Source organism: Mustelus asterias, chromosome 1 (genome assembly GCF_964213995.1).
Source record: "Mustelus asterias chromosome 1, sMusAst1.hap1.1, whole genome shotgun sequence".
NCBI lineage: Eukaryota > Metazoa > Chordata > Chondrichthyes > Carcharhiniformes > Triakidae > Mustelus > Mustelus asterias.
Window position 1 is genome coordinate 28,909,383 of NC_135801.1, and position 19,354 is coordinate 28,928,736.

Here is a 19,354-nt window from a genome sequence, read left to right on the forward strand (position 1 = left end):
AAAATTGTTACTTTTTTAAAGAAAAAGGATTAAATATTTATAGGGTTTTTAATATCCAAATTACACAAGAATGAACTGTTCTGTTAGAACTTACCACAGGCAATTGTCCAATAGACTAGGGAGTCAGGAGTCTGGTAAAGGATTCTGTATGGTGCAACTCGAGCACTGGAGTCCAACACAACATCAAGTGTCCCCACAAGCAAGCCTGCAATGAAAGTTCCAAAACAAAAATTATTGGAATATTTACAGCTAGGGAAACAGATCCACAATTATAGTAATTATTCTTGATATTTAGAGATTGTCAAAAGTTCACACTTAAACTTTTCAGAATAGATCAGTCATGTTTTCTAAATGTAAAAACAAATTCTTATTATTTATAATTGGCCAATTAGCAAAAATATTATGGATTACTTAAAAGGTTAAAAATATTATCACTGTAATCTTACATGAATTTAAACAAGTAGAATGTGAAATTCTTGACATAGAATATCTAACTTTCATACTGTACTACGCAGATGGATAAAATGTGCTTGCATCGTAATCTGATGGAATTTAATAGCACCTGAATGCAACCATTATTTAAAAAGATATCCGAAAATGAATCTTCTCAACCTCACTTTTTATTCAAACTTTTCACAAGCTTACTAATTTGCACAAAATTTTCCCCTTTTTGCAGAGGGCAGGAAAAGCGGCATTGGAGCCACTGACCCCAACAGCAGCTTTCTCCGCCATATCCTTAGAAGCTTGAGAGATAAAAAAATCCAAGGGGCAGGCAGGTTCCATGGTACGAGGTGGACTCATCAGCAACTTAGTTTTTTTAAAAAAGATTAGGGGGCCATTTTAATGTTTGGCCCAGTACACAAAAGGAAAAATTGAGCCCCCCAGCATTGCCCAGGTGTGATCCTCTCCCCCTAGTGACCTACTCACCCGAGTTCCTCCAGCAGGTCTGCCAGCCAGGTTCATGCACACTGTGGGAGATTGGCCGTAATTCATGTTGGCATGAATGATAATGTAACGGGGGGATTATCGGACGTGGAGGCTTGGCAATTAGATTCAAATTTATGATAATAGGGTTCTTGACATTGAACATCAGGGATCCATATTGCCACTAGCAAGGGATGGAGACAATTGCTTTTACATTAACATGAAATGCAATTTGGGCCTCTTGGGATTTTCTGCTCCTGTCACCATTTACGCCTTACAAGAAAGAGAGTGAAAAATCTCAGCCGTCGTCTCAATGTGATCCAACAATTGGAAGGGGAAGTCATGGGAAATAATTTCTTCAGTTACGAAAGAGTGTCATATATTGGACTCGAAACGGTAACTCTGTTTCCCTCTCCACAGATGCTACCAGACCTGGTGAGATTTTTCCAGCACTTTGTTTTTATTTCAGATCGCCAGCATCTGCAGTATTTTGCTTTTATTACAACAAATCACTACTTTCCAAAACTCAAAACAGCAGATTCTACTGTGTCTGCCAAAAAATGTACTGAGGCAGACAGATTTCTGTCCTTCTGGAACAGAAACGCAATGCACTTTTAATAGACTGGTAGAAAAAATAATGGTTTGAATTCAAAAATCTGATGGTTAGAATTCTAAAGCCAGCAAATGTATGATAAAGCTTTTTCTAAAAAGAGTTCCTGTAATGTAACAAGGGAACTTTGTAAGGATGGAAAAGATTCCTGGTTGGTCATGTGATGGAAAGAAAATTACAGCCTCTTGCATCACCATCCATAGCTCCAGATTACAACATGCATGTAAAAGTGCAAGGTGCCACAGTAACTCTGATTCCCTGGGTGAACATATCACCATATTTTCTGGACAGAAGTGGTACAGTTATGCTGTATCACTCAAGCAGTAGTGCATCCCATATGCTGGGGACAAAGGACCCGGAAAAAAATGTATTAGTACATGCAACTTTTGAAATATCAAAAAACTTCTTAAAAATAGAATTTTTGCTAAATAGATAGACTTAAATGCTGAGGCACAGATTATGCAAGACCATATGAAATAGGAATGGGAGTGGACAGTTTGTCCCCTTGAACCTGCTCCATCATTCAGTATGATCATAGCTGATCCAACATTCCTCACATTCACTTTCCTGCCCTTTCTCTGTAACCTTTACTTCCCTCACTGATCAAAAATCTATCTACCACAACCTGAAATAGACACAAAGACTCTGCCCCCGCAGTTCTTGTGGCAAAGAGTTCCAAAGACTCTCAACTCTCAAAGAAGAAATTCCTCCTCAACAGTCTTCAATTGGCTCCCCTTTCTTCTGAGATTATGCCCTCTGCTCCTAGACTCTACCTTCTCAGCATTTACCCTGCCAAGCCCCAGAAGAATCCTATATGTTTCAATGAGATCACCTCTCATTTTTCTAAATTCCAATGAGTATAGTCCCAACCTGTTTAACCTTTCCTGTTAAGAAAATCCCTCCATACCAAGGATCATTCCAGTGAACCTTCTCTGTACTGCCTCCAATGAAATAATATCTTTCCTTAAATAAGGAGACCTGCACCGACAGCAATCCCACGCAGGCCCAATCGGCGTAACCCCACATATTTACCCTGCTAATCCTCCTGACGCTGAGGGTCAATTCAGCATGGCAATCAACCTAACCCCTGCGAGTTAAGGGCTAACATTCCAGTAGCCTTCCTGATTATCTGTGTGCTAGGTTTCTGTGTTTCTTGCATAAGTACCCCTATGTCACCTTTGTGCTGCAGCTTTCTGCAGTTTTTCTCTATTTAAATATTATTCTATTCTTCTGGCCTCCCTTCCAAAATTAACAATTTCACATATACTGCATTTGCCAACATTTTGCTCACTTACTTAACCTATCACTATCTCTTTGTTTTCATCTCTCTTGCAACTTGCCTTTCCACCTAATCTTGTGTCATTTGCAAATTTGGGTACAGTATATTTGCTTCCTTCCTCCAAGTCAATAAAATACATTGTAAACAGTTGTGGTCCCACTATTGGTCCCTGTGGAAGCCCACTGGTTACAGGTCACCAATCTAAAAAAATTCCCACTCGCTATTCCCTGCCCATTAGCCAATTCTCTATCCATGCCAATATACTACCTCCAACACCATGGGTTCTTATCTTATGACTTAACCTTTTGTGAGGAACCTTGTCAAACGCCTTCTCCAAGTCTAAATACAACACATCCATTGGTTCACTTCTATCCACTCCGGTTGAGACTTCTTAAAAAAAAATCAAGTAAATCAATCAATCAGACATGATTCCCCTTTCATGAAGCCTTGCTGACTCTGCTTGATTAGATTACGGTTGTCCAAACATGCTGCTATTACTTCCTTAATAATTGATTCCAACATTTTCCAACAATAGATGTTAGGCTAATTGGCCTATAGTTACCCGCTTTTTGCCTCCCTCCCTTTTGAATAGGAGTGTCACACTGGCAGTTTCTAATTCTCTGGTGCTTCTCCAAAATCCAAGAATTTTTGGAAAATTACAACCAATGCATTATTACTATATCTGTAGCTACTTCTTTTAGGATCCTATTCTTTCACCCTATACTGCATAAGTGCATTCATATTATCAAGAAAATATAGAAAGCAGAACTTTGTAATGCAAGCTCAATGGAAGGTCTCCAACACAATAAACTGGTTTCATTAAAGTGTGGAATACTGTATAACATACAGCAGATTGAAACCTGTACAAAATATTCACTTTGCTATGATAGTAAAGCAAAGTATTAATTGGAGAAAGTATGTTATTCCTATTTGTTCATTTTTTTCACCAATGCCTTTTTTTAACCACTCATGTTGCTACATGCCAGGAATGTAAACAGTGTTGTTTGATGTTGTTCCCCACCTCGGCATTTACTCCCTACTTAAAGCCAAATCTTTTCTTTATAAGAGCAATCAGTTCAAACTTGTCTGAATTGAAACCATCCTCTGGATGTTAACATGCAATGAGTGAATCAATTTCATCCATTTCCAGAATGCCAAACTTGGCCTCATTCTACAAAATACGCAATGTAACTTTTTGAGACTGTGAAACTAGCCACTGATGCATCTTAAGTTTTCCTCAGCAATCTCAAGGTGTTGAGCAAGTTGTCTTTCCTTTAACATGAGCAAAGACGGAGTGGGAGGAGGGGGGTAGGGTTGTTTCTTCTAATTTGTACTTCTCAAAATTACAGAAACAGAACTTCACTTACTTCATCTATCATTAGCGATATTCTAGAAGATTCTCATTTCATCCTTGAGCAATAAACTCTCTAGAGACTGATTTTTAAAGAGAAAGGAATTCCCACAGTGCCAATGGGAAGAAAACTGCTGGATAAGATTTCATTTTTTTAAACTTCTCCTGTAACAAACCAACTAAGATAAACATAATTCAAACATTAATTAACAGTCAAAGGACATTTCAGACAGAGTTGAAATTTCACATCTTTGAATAGTTGATATAAAGATACACCTCATTGACTACAAGAACTTACAGTACTTTCTGCACAAATGTGGCACCACAGGCAATCTCACAGACTTTCCAACTCAGTCTGTTTTGTAGGATCTCTTTCCCCTATCCAATTGTTTCGACTCGAGTCACATTCACCAGCAGCCATAATCCATCCAAAGTCCCCATATAGTTAACACTCATAAGATGCATATTTACAAACCCCCTCACCCTCAGTACACAGCAGTTCTGATGACAGAATCTCCAGAGACTCCCTTTTCTGACCTCTAGGGGTTTATGGCAATGCTAAAACTGCAGCAAACGGGTCTTGTCCAATTTATAATCACTTGCCCTTCCGATCATCAGCACTCTGCTCTTTTCAACTGTATAACACAAACAGTAACACAGTATCTGCTTTATTCACAGAGACCTGCTTCAACATCAAGATCTGTTTGAAGATTGACAAACAGAAAGCTTCCATTCGGAGAGAACCTTGCTTGCTCCCTCATTACACAAATTTCCAGTGTGTACTAAACCCACCCAATAAAAAAATGCAGACTGGCCCAACCTCACTACAATTAGCTTTCTATTAACCTTTTGCTTTTTAGCTGTTCACCCCTTGGCAAACTCAAGTCACATAGGCATTTCTTGGAAACTAGTTATGTTATAATCAGGAAACCAATTAACCCTCTTTCAGAATATTATCCAGTTTACCCTGGGCTTAAAGGGAATATTGCACAAAAAAGAAATGCATACTTTCCCCAAAGCACATGGATCATTACAATACGAAGTCCTTTGGTGGTACACTATTTTCACGGCAATTTCAATTTTTGTCCTGATAGCACTGTAACTATTATCTTAATTTCTTTCATTTTCCTCAAACTCAGTGCAATGTCAAAGCATGCCCTTTTACCTCCTCTCTTTTCATCTGTCTAAGGCCCCAAACATGCCTTCCAATTGACAACTATTTGCTTGTACTTCTGTCAATTTAGTATATTATATTTGCTGCTCACAATTTGGTCCCCTCCACATTAGGGAGATGAAACAAATACACCTCCATTCAGTCTTCAGGCAAGACCCAAGCTTCCGGTTGTTTGTCATTTTAATTCACACTCATTTCTGTCTTCAGGCTGCTGCAATGGTCTAATGAAGCTCAACAGAAGCTTGAGATAGAGTACCTCATCTTCTGATTATGCATTTTACAGCCTTCTGGACTCAACAGGCGGGATCGTTCTACCCCGCTGTGCTGGTCGAGTAGCATAGAAGAATGGAAATATGAGGGAGACACGAGAAATCAGGCACTTGTTCTGCTGGCATAATCAGCCTTGCACCTATTTAAATAAATATTAACTCATTTTAAGATCATTAGTGAACCCAGGCTCACTTACCTTTCCGACCACGCTGGTGGAGAACGGGGACCAGATGTGATGACCTTGCTAATGGGACCAGAGGTCATTGAAGCCCCCCCCCCCCCCCCGGTGGTCGGGGACAGGGCAGGCAGTGCCAGCCTGGCACCATGACACTGCCCACTCGACACCAGACAGTGCCAAGGGGGCAGGAGGGGAAGTCCCGTCTATACACAGTATACTGGGAAATCAGGGTGCCTGCATAATAGTGCTCCTAGCAATCTGCAGCCAGCTTCCCGCCTACTCCCCCAACTGGCGTGAATCAGATTAAACCTCGGTATTGCACAGAGTGCTGTAAACTCTCATAATTTAACTCACTGGAAAAACGGGCAAGAAAACTTCCCGTTTTCTTAGCATTAGAATTTCACTTCGCATTTTTCTGAGAAAATTCCACCCAACATTATATTTTAGCAATTTCAGACTATGAACACTGTCCTCCATTTTGATTTTGTTTTTGTCATGTGCCAGTTCGTTTTTCACATTTTTAATTTCAGGCAGTGTTGTTTTTCTGTTCAATCTGCACAGTGCTTTGTCTCTTTATTATAATTATTACTCCATTTGCTTTCTGTTCCATAACATTTTGGGGATTTAATCTCTCCCACCCTCTAACCTATCCCAGACTTTCTCTTAAATTCTCTCTCTCCCTCCCCTTCGATAGCATACAATTCATCACATTTTTCCTCTTCTTCAGTCCTGAAGAGCCATATTTGACTCAAAATATTAACTCTTACAATCCACAGATGGTGGGGGAAGAGAAACAAAATTAAATCTATCTATAAACACGGCCAGTCTTGTTGATTATTTCCAGCACTTTGTGTACACACTTAAGAATAGATAAGACAAATCATATATGGACTAGTCTGTTAACTGTTATTGACAGGATTTGCAGTAATATCCTGAAAAAAAATAAAATGGCACAAAATACCACATCCAGCCAAAAACAGTGACAAGTCAATAAAATAAGGTCAAAGTGATGCAGTCAAACAAATCTCGTACATCAACATGTTAAAGTTAAATCCAAATAATTTGATACGCAAGGTATGCTAAAATATGTTAATATTTTTAATACAAATAAGATTGATAGAAAACTGTCTTAGATTCTTTCAATGACTAACTGATTTGCATGCTTAAGAAGCATATTTCTTATTTCCCAAAAGATGTTAGTTTTTTTTAAAGTTTATTTATTAGTCATGAGTAGGCTTACATTAACACTGCAACAAAGTTACTGTGAAAATCCCCTAGTCGCCACACTCTGACATCTGTTCAGGTAAACTGAGGGAGAAATTTCAGAGAACACATGTTACAAGTAATTTGAACCACTGATGGACTCCCGAGTGGCCCAGGCAGCTGAACTATTGTTTCAGAACACCAGTGATTTGCCCCATAACATTCCTGGTGGCAGCATGGCTTGCATTTCAGGCTTGCTGGATACACATGGTCAGGTGATGGGGGGGGGAAATCATGAGCCAGATAGAGAACGGAGAGCTCCCATTTGAACTTCAGGCTTTCATAGTGCCAATACCAGCAAGCCTAGAGAACCAACTTTTTCAGCCATAATATCATAACAGGCAACTCCATAGCATTCTTAGTGTATTATACCAAGAACATGCAATGCAAGGTTCTTATCCTGGTCTTTAAGAACATAAGAACAAGAGTTACCCGTTAAGTCTCAAATCTATTTCACCATTCAATGAAATCATGTTGAACTTCATTTTAACTTTATTCACAAGCTTTGGCTTCATATCTCCTACTATCCCTGGCTAGCAAAATCTATGGATCTCAGATTTAATCGAGTGAATGTGTCATGGAAAAGAGTTCCACACTTCAATCACCCTTTATCTGAAGAAATGGTTCTAAGATTCTCTCCTAAATGGCCTGGCTCAATTTTAAGGTTAGGCCCCCTTTCCCCATCAACAGAAAAAGTTTCTATTGATCCCATTAATTCCTTTCAAACTCCGAAAAAATTCAATCAAATCATGCATTAACCTTCCAAATGCCTGGGAATACAAGGCTAATTTATTCAAACAGTTCTCATAATCTAAGCCTTGAAGCCCTGGTAACATTCTGATGAATCTGTGCTGCACTAGAGTAAATTGTACTCCAAATATGCCAAAATAACATTCATGAATTTCCACATTGGAATGATTTCAAGAGACAAAAGACAGTAAAACCTTTCCCACTGTCATTGCAGAATATTGATCCTGCCAAATAGTCAATTGACTTGGCCATACAGCTTTTCTATCAAGGAATCCCTTAGAAATAGATCACATCCAATCTCAGTTTCCAGCACATGGCTTCAGACAATTCCATACCATTTCTTTTTAACCAAATCAAGAATGTTTTGAATGGCAAATTGTGTATGCTGCAGCAGTCTTCAATCTCTGCTGGATAAATATTTTACTGAAGGAACAATTCCAAAAGATCTAGCACAAGACGTTAGCTTCATTTCAGGGCAATTGAAGACTTGCAATATAAATTTTGAAACTTAGCATAAAAATATGTCCCAAAGGCTTCTGGTACAGCAGAGCACAAGGTGATGATTCTGGGAATAGGCTTTAAGATGAAGAATGCAATAGAGATAATGCAATGTCAAACATTCTGTGGTTAAGATGCACTCACTCATACATGCACTGTTCTTAACTGAAGAAATGCTACCTCCGTGTACAAATCAAAAAGCATATGGATAAGTTGTCCAACTCCATAGGCACTGTTATAAAAATCTTACACTCTGTACACCTGCATAATTTGGACCCGAGGGTAAAAGTGAACAGGTGATCTGAAAGAATACGAGTGCAATATGCAGGCATAACATTAGCATCTGGAGACAAGTGCTATTGGTAAAAGGCAGGCTAGAACGTCACTCTGGGGCTCCACTTACACTTTATCACAGCTGAGTCAATATGGAAGTTATTGTACAACTACAAAGACTCAAAATGTGAAAACAAAATCTCAATCTTATAAATCAGTGCATGGAGAGATAAAGACAGAAAATGCTGGAAATACTCAGCCGGTCTGACAACCTCTGAGGAGTGAGACAGTTAACGTTTCAGGTTGACAACCTTTCATTAGATCTGATGAAAGATCATAGATCTGACACATTAACTCTTTTCTCTCCACAGATACTGCTGGGTCTACTATTTCCAGCACCCTTTGTCTTTGTTTTAGATTTCCAAGTATACTTAAATTAAGCAGGTTGGGTATTAAGTCAGTCACAAGTCTAGGACAAGAGAGGCAAATTCTCATGTGCATCATTTGGATATAAATCTGGCCAAATGAATTATCCATCTGCATGAGAACCAGCTGAATTTTAATTTAACCAACTTTAACAGGGTGAAAATTTAGCAAGCTCGACAGCATGTGGCTGATCCACCCCATCATCCAAGTGAAGACAATAAAAATGTGCCCCAAAATTATTTAAAATGCAGCCCAGAGAGGTGCTGTTAGGATAGCAGAAAGTAAACACCTTGCCTTCACAATGCTGACCATGAAACTGTTCTCTTTAGCTTGGAGCCAATTTTTCAACTGCCTCAAATATAAAGTTTAGGTTTTGTATGTGTTGGGCAGATGAAGTTAACTCTCGTCAAATTCAATGAACAAATTAAAGAAGTTCCAAGCTGGAGAACGCTCCACACACTGTACATCTCATCTGAAGAGTGCTTGAGCTACACAGCTAATATGTTAATTCTATAGCACATGGAAGGTAGCAAAGCTACATCTCAATTTCAGAATCCCTCCAAAAATGATTTCATAATTTATGCATATTTCATATACATACACACATGAATTAGGAGCACTCAGCTAGTCAGCCACTCAAGCCTGCTCCACCATTTGATAAAATCACATCTGATCTGATTGTAGCCTAACTCTACTTTCCTCTCCACCCCCTATACCCTGGTCAATCAAGAATCTATCTAACTCAGCCTTAAAAAGATTCATTGACGATCACCATCACTGCTCTCTGGGGAAGAGAATTACACAGGCTAACAATCCAGAGAAAAAAAGTACCTTCATCTCTGTGTTAAATGAGAGATCCTTTATTTTTAAACTGTGTACCTTAGTTCCAGTCTCTCTCATAGGGTGGATGCTGAGAGGATGTTTCCCTTCTCAAGTTATCTCAAGATCTTATATGTTTCAAGAAGATCAGCTCTCATTCTTCTAAACTCCAATGGATACAGGCCCAACCTTCACTCCTAAGAAAACCTTTTACCCAGGAATCAGTTGAGTGAATTTTCTCTGAACTGCTTCTAAGTAAATTATATGCTTCCTTGAAGAGACCAAGAGTGCACACTCCAAACATGGTCTCAGCAATGCCCTATACAACTGTAGCAAAACTTCCTTATTTTTATATTCTATTGTCCTTGCAATAAACAACAACATTCCATTTGTTTTCCTAATCACTTGCTGTATCTGCATACTTTTGGTAATTTGCATCAAGACATGATATGTTCTACGTTTCCTTAGAAAGATTTGTATTTCCTTAGTGCGGAAATATTCCTGAACCTTATGCTAAACACATCTGTTGAAACAAACTTGCTTAAATTAGAAATGATACCAATTCACAGGAGTTTTTTGCACTATAGGCCTGTTAAAATTTACAGTTAGTTAAACCGCTTTTAAAATATTACAGGTGTGGAATTTTCTTGCCAACTATTCCATATAAATTCATATGTCCACATTTGTAACAGAACCAGCCTATGTAAATGTACCATATTGCAACTACAGCGGCCATTAGTGGCACTACTTGATGGCCAACTAATGGAAAGATAAAGACTTTCTTTAAAATCTTGATTTTAAATCAGGACTGAATTACAAGTAGATACCTGATTCCAATTACCCTTGCCCCATAACTCAGCTTCACTGTAAAATCAATGCAAAATTAAAATACTGGAAATCTGAAATGAGAGATAATTCTAGAAATATTCAGCAGGTCAGGCAGCATCTATGGAGAAAATCAGACTTAACTGGACCATAACTTCTGCTGACTGACAATCAGTGGTGGATTGCCACTCTGTACCGACTTATCAGCGCTTAAATTCTAAAGCGCCTGTCTTGCCCGACCTTTTTGACTCAGGCCAGGTGAGAATCAAGAACTGAAGCACATCCCCAGCTTCAGTAGTGAAGTGTAAAAGGATCAGAAGGAAGGAGGGAATGTCCCTTTTTTACCGTGAAGCAGGTGAGTTTAAAGGTCCCATTGAAAGGGAGAAGATAAGTTTCTACAGTAAGTGAATGGAATGGGGGGAGGGGGGGGGGTCCTGTGCATAAGGGTGAGGGTTGCCCAATGCAGAAGTTAGAAGTGCTCTTTTTCCTTCTAATTCTTTCAGAGTAACTATATGAGTGCAACACTGCCAGAACCATCTGAAGTTAGTGATTTAAATCGCTTTGTCAAACGGCAGCACAATTGTCCAGGGAAGTTAGCCCTTCTGGACAATTGTTGGGAAAACCCTTACCTGGGAACTGCTGAGAGGGATTCCCCAGTGCATGTTTTGGGTAGCCCCAAATCCAATGCTGGGGAGGTAGGGAGTTGCAGGCCACTGTTTCACATCCAAAGAAGGGTTAATTGTTTCACTCCACACAGCTACCTGACCCGCTGAATATTTCCAGCATTTTCTTTTTATCATCACCAGAAGACTACATTTGGCCTCGATTTCCCATGTGCAACATCACAGAAGATTGCCTATTTAATTAAACTTGTTATATTAAAAAAATAAACAAAATGTATACTTGTCTCTTTGGCTGGTAGAACAAATGTCTTTGAAGATTAATCATATGATGTTATTTGGAAATTTTAAACATATTCTTTTCAGGTGCTCAGCACAATGAAGCTACATCACTAAGTCAATGCTATAAAGATCACCTGTCACTTTCCTAGCTCAGTAAGGTTCAAGCTTGAGTCTCAAAAACCGAAGCTACAATGCCAGCACAATCAATGGGAAATACTGTAAACCAATGACCCCATTGTCCTGTGCTCCTGGATTTTTCTTTATTGTTGTTACTCCAATAGTTTACTAAGGCTATAGAGCTCTAACATCAAAAATTACCAATCTTTTGTTTGTGTCACAAATGTGTACATCATATGGCTCCACAGGTCACATAAGAACTTAAATCTATGCTTCATTTACAACGAAAACAATAGGGGGTTCCAAACCTTCACACTCAAACAGGATAATGAACTAGTAATTAATCACAAGTTGCCTGGTACCCAAAGTTAAATTGTCAAAGCTTGGTGGGGGTACAAATAGCTTGCAATATATAGTTTGGACACCCTGATGCAGAATATCCACTGACAGCATGCAGCATACCCTCATTGAGTGCTTTCCTTGGGTTGGATGGCTTTGGATTGACTTCGAAAGCAATTTACAGTCAATAAAATTAATTCAGCTACTCTCAAGACTGCAAGATCAATGATGTCATTGATGCCTAGAGAGAGAGAGAGAGAGAGACCCATGGTGATAGATTTCTGTGATGGTGAAAGGTTTACACTTATTTTAAAACAGAAACATATTACACATTGTAAAGATTTTGAATATATTGCACCTCCTGCTCAATGTCTTATAACTTGAAATTGTGTAGTGCCTTTATGTAAACAAATAAAACTGTTTGTTATCTTCTAGATAATATTGTTTGTTTTACAGGCTGTTTCCAGGCTTATAGAGACTGACTTCAGTGATGTGGCACTCAAAGATATGTAGTCTGGAGCTGCTCCATTGATTTTCACTGGAGCTGACACTGACAGCTCAAAGCTGATCCGGAGCTGGCTGACCTCAGAAAAACAATGTCTGCCTCCATGAGTTTAATTAAAAACCATCTGTAAAACAGTCAATATAATTTCCCAGCACATGATCATTTTTCTCTTGCAGGAAGATATGTATTTTTGAACAGAAAAACACATTATCCCTGCCTCTTTTAATGTATTTTCTCAGAAAAGAGCAGGTGGAGCCTTACTTTGTATCTGGCCGTACTATGCCTGAACTAGTACTGACACAAGATACCAGAGGCAAAAGATGTTAAGCATCAGCAAGTGCATCAGTATCTTTAAATAAGTCATCCAGAAAGTATTGGTTCACGATGCAGAGCGATGCCAACAGCCTGTGTTCAATCCCTGTACCGGCTTGAGATTATTCATGAAGGCCCACCTTCTCAACCATGCCCCTTGCCTGAGGTGTGGTGATCCTCATGTTAAATCATCACCAGTCAGCTCTCCCCCTCAAAAGGGGAGAGCAGCGTGTGGTCATCTGGGACTATGGCAACTTTACCTGAATTTTGATTCAGAATTTACATCAGGAGATAAAAAAAGTCTTAATCATTTCTATTTTCTCACATCATTAAGCATTGTATTAACATGAAACAACCTTTCTGTATTTTAATAACATTATGAAATGCTTTGATGAAAAATAAACATTAAATCGAGATTCACTGTTGCTCTAGCTCCATATTCGTTGGTTCGGAGACTGAAATAGCTTTGGTCACATGACAAGATCACACAGGAAGCAAAGCTTTTTGCCTGGAAGCCCATGGATGAGAACCTGCAGTACTGAGAAGAGTCTTACAGTCTGTAATAAAGCTGCGTAAAGCCATACTTAAGATATTTGCAGCACTTACCAATGAAAAACGGTACTATCAATAGCCTGTAGAGGACTTATAAGTAGCACTGAACCCCCATACTGCTTACAATCTTAAAAATTGAGTTCTATTGCTAAAACATATAAACAAAATAACTGTGCAACAGAATGGACTATCTAGATGAAGTGACACAATATTGTGTAACTGATGACACACTGGGCGCATGATAGTGCCAATATCTCATCAAAGAAATATGGGGATTGTAACTAACAAACTGTTTGCACTATTTGTTTCCAGTGAAGATAAAGTGATCTGTTTCTGTTAAAGAAAAATTCTTGGGAGACCATTTGCAGTGGTTCTATTATCTCCCACATTTAAATGACATTAAATGAAATCCAAAATGTGGATATTTTACTGATCACAGAACACACAGTGATTAGATGATCATAGTATCTGATTACACAATGACATTGACCATCTCTAACTTCAACAACTAAAGAAAGTCTTGTGTGACTTACAATAAACAGATCTCAACTGCGGGTGCTGAACTGATACGATTTTGGTGAAAAATGCTGAACAAAACTTTACGTGCCTACTCCAGGTTTAGTCGTGTGCATCAATACTGTAGTAAACTCACGTCGCCCAGTCAAAAATGGATGAAAGATGCATGTGAAAGCCAGGCGTTATGTTTACACATTCTGCTCCTCACAGGCAAACCACAGCAACAAAGGATGAACAACAACACAGTACTCACTTGGAACACGTTTGCACTGTCAACTTGGGCATCAATTAAATCACACACAGGTATAGATAAAGGCAAAATACTGCAGATGCTAGAATCTAAAAAACAGAAAGTGCTGGAAAATCTCAGCAGGTCAGACAACACCTCTGCAGAGAGAATAGAGCCAATGTTTCGAGTCAGGATGACCCTTCAAGGGTTTGTCAGCTGCTGAGATGTTCCAGTATTTTCAGATATAGAGGGGCAGCACGGTGGCACAGTGGTTAGTACTGTTTCCTCATAGCGTCAGGGTCCCTGGTTAAATTCCCAGCTTGGGTCACTGTCGGTGCAGAGTCTGCACCTTCTCCCAGTGTCTGCATGGGTTTTCTCCTGGGGATCCAGTTTCCTCCCACAGTCCGAAAGACGTGTTGGTTAGGGACATTGGCGGTGCTAACATTCTCCCTCAGTGTACCCGAACAGGCGCGGGAATGTGGCGACTACGGGATGTTCACAGTAACATCATTGCAGTGTTAATGTAAACCTACTTGCGACACTGATTTAAAAGAGGTTCAGTTGGCATCCTTACCGGCCAGCCCTCCGCCCCCTTCTCCATGCCCTTTCCTCCTCTGCAGCACGAAGTACGGGTTGGCTCGCTCGGTCACCCACAGCGCGTTGGCCAGCAGCACTTCTTCGGGATTGACCCACATCCCCGGTGGCGGCTGCGGCGACACAGAGATAGAGAGTCGGCAGGGCGCTCGAGCCGGATCAATCTCAGCGGCGGCTCGCGGGCAGGGAGCGAGGGAGCTCGAGCGCCGCGTCACCCAACTGCCTACCCGAGCAGCGAGAACCGCAGCATCCTCGACAACAGCCGCGGCGGCGGCGGCGGTGGAGCTTTCTTCACACGGCGAGAGAGAGGTAGGGCTAGAGCCGTCCTTCCTTCACCTGTAACTAACACAACCCCTCCTCCTCCCCGATTGAAACGTAAAAGTGTCGCCCGTCGTCAGATTTTAAAAAAAATTAGACGTCGTTCTCCACAGCAGCCTTAAGACACCTTGATGGCCCAGCCCGATTCAAACACACGTTATTGCAGCGAGAATATCCGCGGCAGCGTCTTATTATCCTGTCACAAATGTTAAACGCCTTAATACAATAAATAAATAGAGCGGTCGGGGGGGAGGCAGTTGGAACCCAGCGGCCGTTTAAACGGGGCAAATGTGGCGCGAGCTCCCTCTCCCCCCCGGGCGGCACCGTCTCGCGCTGCTGCTGCCGTTGTTGTTGTTGTAATGGAGCCAGCCGCTGCTTCACCCTCCCCTCAGCCAGAAAATGTCAACAGTGGCGGCTCCCGTCACCGTCACGTTGCGTTATCAGTGAGCACCACCCCCGTTGACTCTCACCATTACGTCTGACAACAGCCAAACCTCCCTCCCACCTTCCTTCCTTCCTTCCCTCCTCTCCCCGTCTGCTATTGTTCTGAAAGTTCCTATTTGGACGGCAGGGCGACGCGCCTCTCTGTGTTCCCCCCATCCCCATCATTAACCCAAAGGTACTGAAGCGCCACGGCGTTAAACGTTTCCTTTACTGCATTGAAGCAGCAGCTCACAATGTTACTTGATGTGTTGTAAAGAAGCTGAACATTTTTTGCTTTATGTGCGATGGTCACCTTGGAATGACTGTTCTCGCAGATTTATGAATAAAGTATATTTTTTTGGGGGGGAAAAAAAGATTAACCCAGTCCCACCAAAGTGAAGCCAAATAAGAAAGTGCTGCAAATGTGTGAGGCGACCGAAATCCAGCACACGAGTGAAACTGTAGTCCTGTCAGCATCTGGAGAGAGACATAGAACGTTTAATCTTGTGTGAGTGGAAACCAGTGTTTTATTTACCTGAGATGACAACGTGGCATTTATATTAAAGCTTTTTTGAGGATAGATCACAAAACCAGTTGGCAGAATCAATCTTTTTGGCAAAAGTGCTGGGAATTACTATTATTTATTTTTATTAGTGTCACAATTAGGCTTACATTAACACTGTAATGAAATTACTGTGAAAATCCCCTAGTCGCCACACTCCAGCGTCTGTTTGGGTACACTGAGGGAGAATTTAGCATGGCCAATGCACCTAACCAGCACATCTTTCGGACAGTGGGAGGAAATCAGAGTACCCGGAGGAAACCCATACAGACATGGGGAGAACATGCAAACTCCACACGGACAGTGACCCAAACTGGGAATCGAACCCAGCTCCCTCGCACTGTGAGGCAGCAGTGCTAACCACTGTGCCACCGTGCCGCCTCTATCATGCACATAAAGAACCTGAATATTTTTTGCTTTTTGTGCGATGGTCATCTTGGAATGATTGTAGTGTTCTCGCAGATTTATGAATAAAATATATTTGTGGGAAAAGAAAAGATTAACCCAGTCTCATAAAAGCGAAGCAATATAAGAAAGTGCCGCAAATGTGTGAGGCAACCGAAATCCAGCACACGAGTGAAACATGCACTGTAGTCCTGTCAGCATCTGGATAGAGACAAAGAAAGTTTAATGTTGTGATGTGGGTGGAAACCATTGATTCATTTACCTGAGTGACAATGTGGTGTTTATATTAAAGTTTTTTTGAGGGTAGGTCACAAAACCAGTTGGCAGAACGTATCCTCAAGTTTACAATTGCAATTGTGGATTAAGTACACTTGTATGCATGGTTTTAGAAGGAAACTTAATGATCAAGTGGCCCTTCTTCAGCATACCTCATCTTTCAGCCTTGGGTCATGTTGAGTTTGTCTCTCAGGCAATATGTTCAGGAGACTGACTGACTACAATAAATCCAAAGATGTCTGTTTAAGTCACAATTAAATGTCAACTATCAAGTTCAATTTTCGTACCCAAAAATACTGGCACAAAATGGTACTCCTTGACTTTTCATTATCAACGTGTACCTTTACACCTCAGAATGCATAACTGCCCATTAAAAAAATCTTTACTGAGAGACTGTTTATCTAGGAATCAGTGGTACAGTACCAACACATTGCATAAGCCCAATTTTATAATTCACCAATCTCAAAAGCAAAAAAACTATTTGCAGTTGCTGTCTCGTCTTCACAGTATTATAGCAGAACACTAGTTTAGCGGTGAAGCCATTTGTGTGTAGATCTGCAAATTTATTGATATCTGAACAATGAGGTTATACATTTTCAACAAATTTGATTGAAATTTTCGAGGAGGTGACCAGGCATGTAGATGAGGACAGTGCAGTTGATGTGATCTATATGGACTTCAGCAAGGCTTTTGACAAAGTCCTGCAGGGGAGACTGATCAAGAAGGTAAGAGCCCATGGGATCCAGGGCAATTTGGCAAATTGGAACCAAAAATGGCTTAGTGGCAGGAGGCAAAGGGTAGTGGTGGTAGATTGTTTTTGTGACTGGAAGCCTGTGTCCAGTGGTGCACTGCAGGGCTCGGTGCTGGGTCCCTTGCTGTTTATAGTGCACATTAATGATCTAGATGTCAATGTGGGGGTATAATCAATAAGTTTGTAGATGACGCAAAAATTGGTGTAATAAGTAGCAAGGAGGAAAGCGTTAGATTACAGGATGATGTAGACCAGCTGGTCAGTTGGTGGCAAATGGAAATTAACCTTGAAAAGTATGAGGTGATGCATTTTGGGAAGACTAATAAGCCAAGAGAGTTTACAATGAATGTAGGAAGCTAGGAAGTACAAAGGACCAGAGCTACCTTGGGTTGCATGTCCAATGATCCCTGAAGGCAACAGAACGGGGTAGATAAAATGGTTAAGAAGGCATATGGATACTTGCCTTTATTAGTCAAGGCATAGAATATAAGAGCAGGGATGGGGTGTCTAAAAACTCCATTAGGTTACAGCTAGAGTGCTGTGTTCTGTTCTGGTCACCACACTATAGGAAGGATGCAATTGCACTAGAAAGGGTGCAGAGGAGATTCACTAAGATGTTGAAAGCAAATTACTGCGGATGCTGGAATCTGAAACCAAAAGAGAAAGTGCTGAAAAATCTCAGCAGGTCTGGCAGCATCTGTTAGGAGAGAAAAGAGCTGACGTTTCGAGTTTAGATGAGCTTTGACAAAGGGTTATCTGGACTCCTTACAGATGCTGCCAGATCTGCTGAGATTTTCCAGCATTTGCTCTTTTGGTTTCACCAAGATGTTGTTTGGGCTGGAGTATTTCAGTTATGAAGAGGGGCTGGAGAGGCTGGGGTTGATTTCCTTAGAGCAGAGGAGGCTTGTTGGGTGGGTGGGTGGGCCTCATTAACATGTACAACCTTTTGAGGGATATAGATAGGAAGAAACTTTTCCCCTTAGTAGAGGGGTCAATAACCAGGGGGCATAGATTTAAGGTGAGAAGCAGAAGATTTAGGGGGGAATTTGAGGGAAAATGTTTTCGCCCAGAGGATGATGGGAAACTGAAATTCACTTCGTGAAAGGCTGGTAGAGCTGGGAACCCGCACAACATTTAGGAAGCATTTAGATGAGTGCTTGAAATGCCATAGCATACAAGGCTACAGAACAAATGCTGGAAAATGGAATTAGAACAGATAGGTGTTTGTTGTTTGGCACAGACACAATGGGCTGTGCTGTAAAAGGGACTCTTAGCACAACTGTACTGGGATCTTCTTTCACAAAAGCATATTCTTAATTAAGCATTGCTTATAAATGGTTCCGTTCACCTCATTGGAAGTCATCAATCATGCACTTAGAACTGGTCCTAGATCTTTCTAATTTATTTCTTTAAACATTTACCCTACTAACCACAACTTACAAAATGTCAAACTAGAGAGGACAGAGGTAATTATTATAATTAATTGTTTACTAGTTCATGGAGCTGTCCTCTTCTGAATTCACTATCTCATAAGAGAGACATTGGCTTGGATTTTCCTTGGTAAAATCACCTTTTTCCAGCCAATATTGTGACTAAACAAAGGAAAAAGGGGCATTTTAAGATGTAAATGTGTACCTTGCCAATGAAAAGACACTAAAAAGAGTCTGTCAAAACAGTATTCTGGAGAACCCAACTGCCCGCTACACGTAAAACTGTGTCCACTCTGCACATTGGCTTTGCAACTCTGGGAAAGGAATAAAACTTTTTTTAAAAATTGTGCTCCTGAAAAACAATGTGATCGACAAAAGCTTGCTAAAACAATAAAAATTTTGCTATAGGAATACATGTGAAAAGTTTACTTGTGTTTTTGCCCTAGACAGTGCACTGCTCACTGCCATTTTCACTGTTTATTG

General features: G+C 40.5%; 1 protein-coding gene across 1 annotated transcript in view; it reads right to left on the reverse strand.

Moving 5' to 3' along the window:
• Positions 1–15,504, reverse strand: part of tbc1d9 (TBC1 domain family, member 9 (with GRAM domain)) — a 53,830-nt gene extending 38,326 nt beyond the window's left edge. The window contains exons 1-2 of the mRNA XM_078210634.1: positions 14,687–15,504; positions 95–205 (exon numbers count right to left, since the gene is read on the reverse strand). Coding sequence (XP_078066760.1) covers positions 95–205; positions 14,687–14,807 — 232 coding nt within the window. The 5' untranslated portion in view covers positions 14,808–15,504. The remainder of the gene's footprint in view (positions 1–94; positions 206–14,686) is intronic.
• Between the last annotated feature and the right edge of the window lie 3,850 nt (positions 15,505–19,354).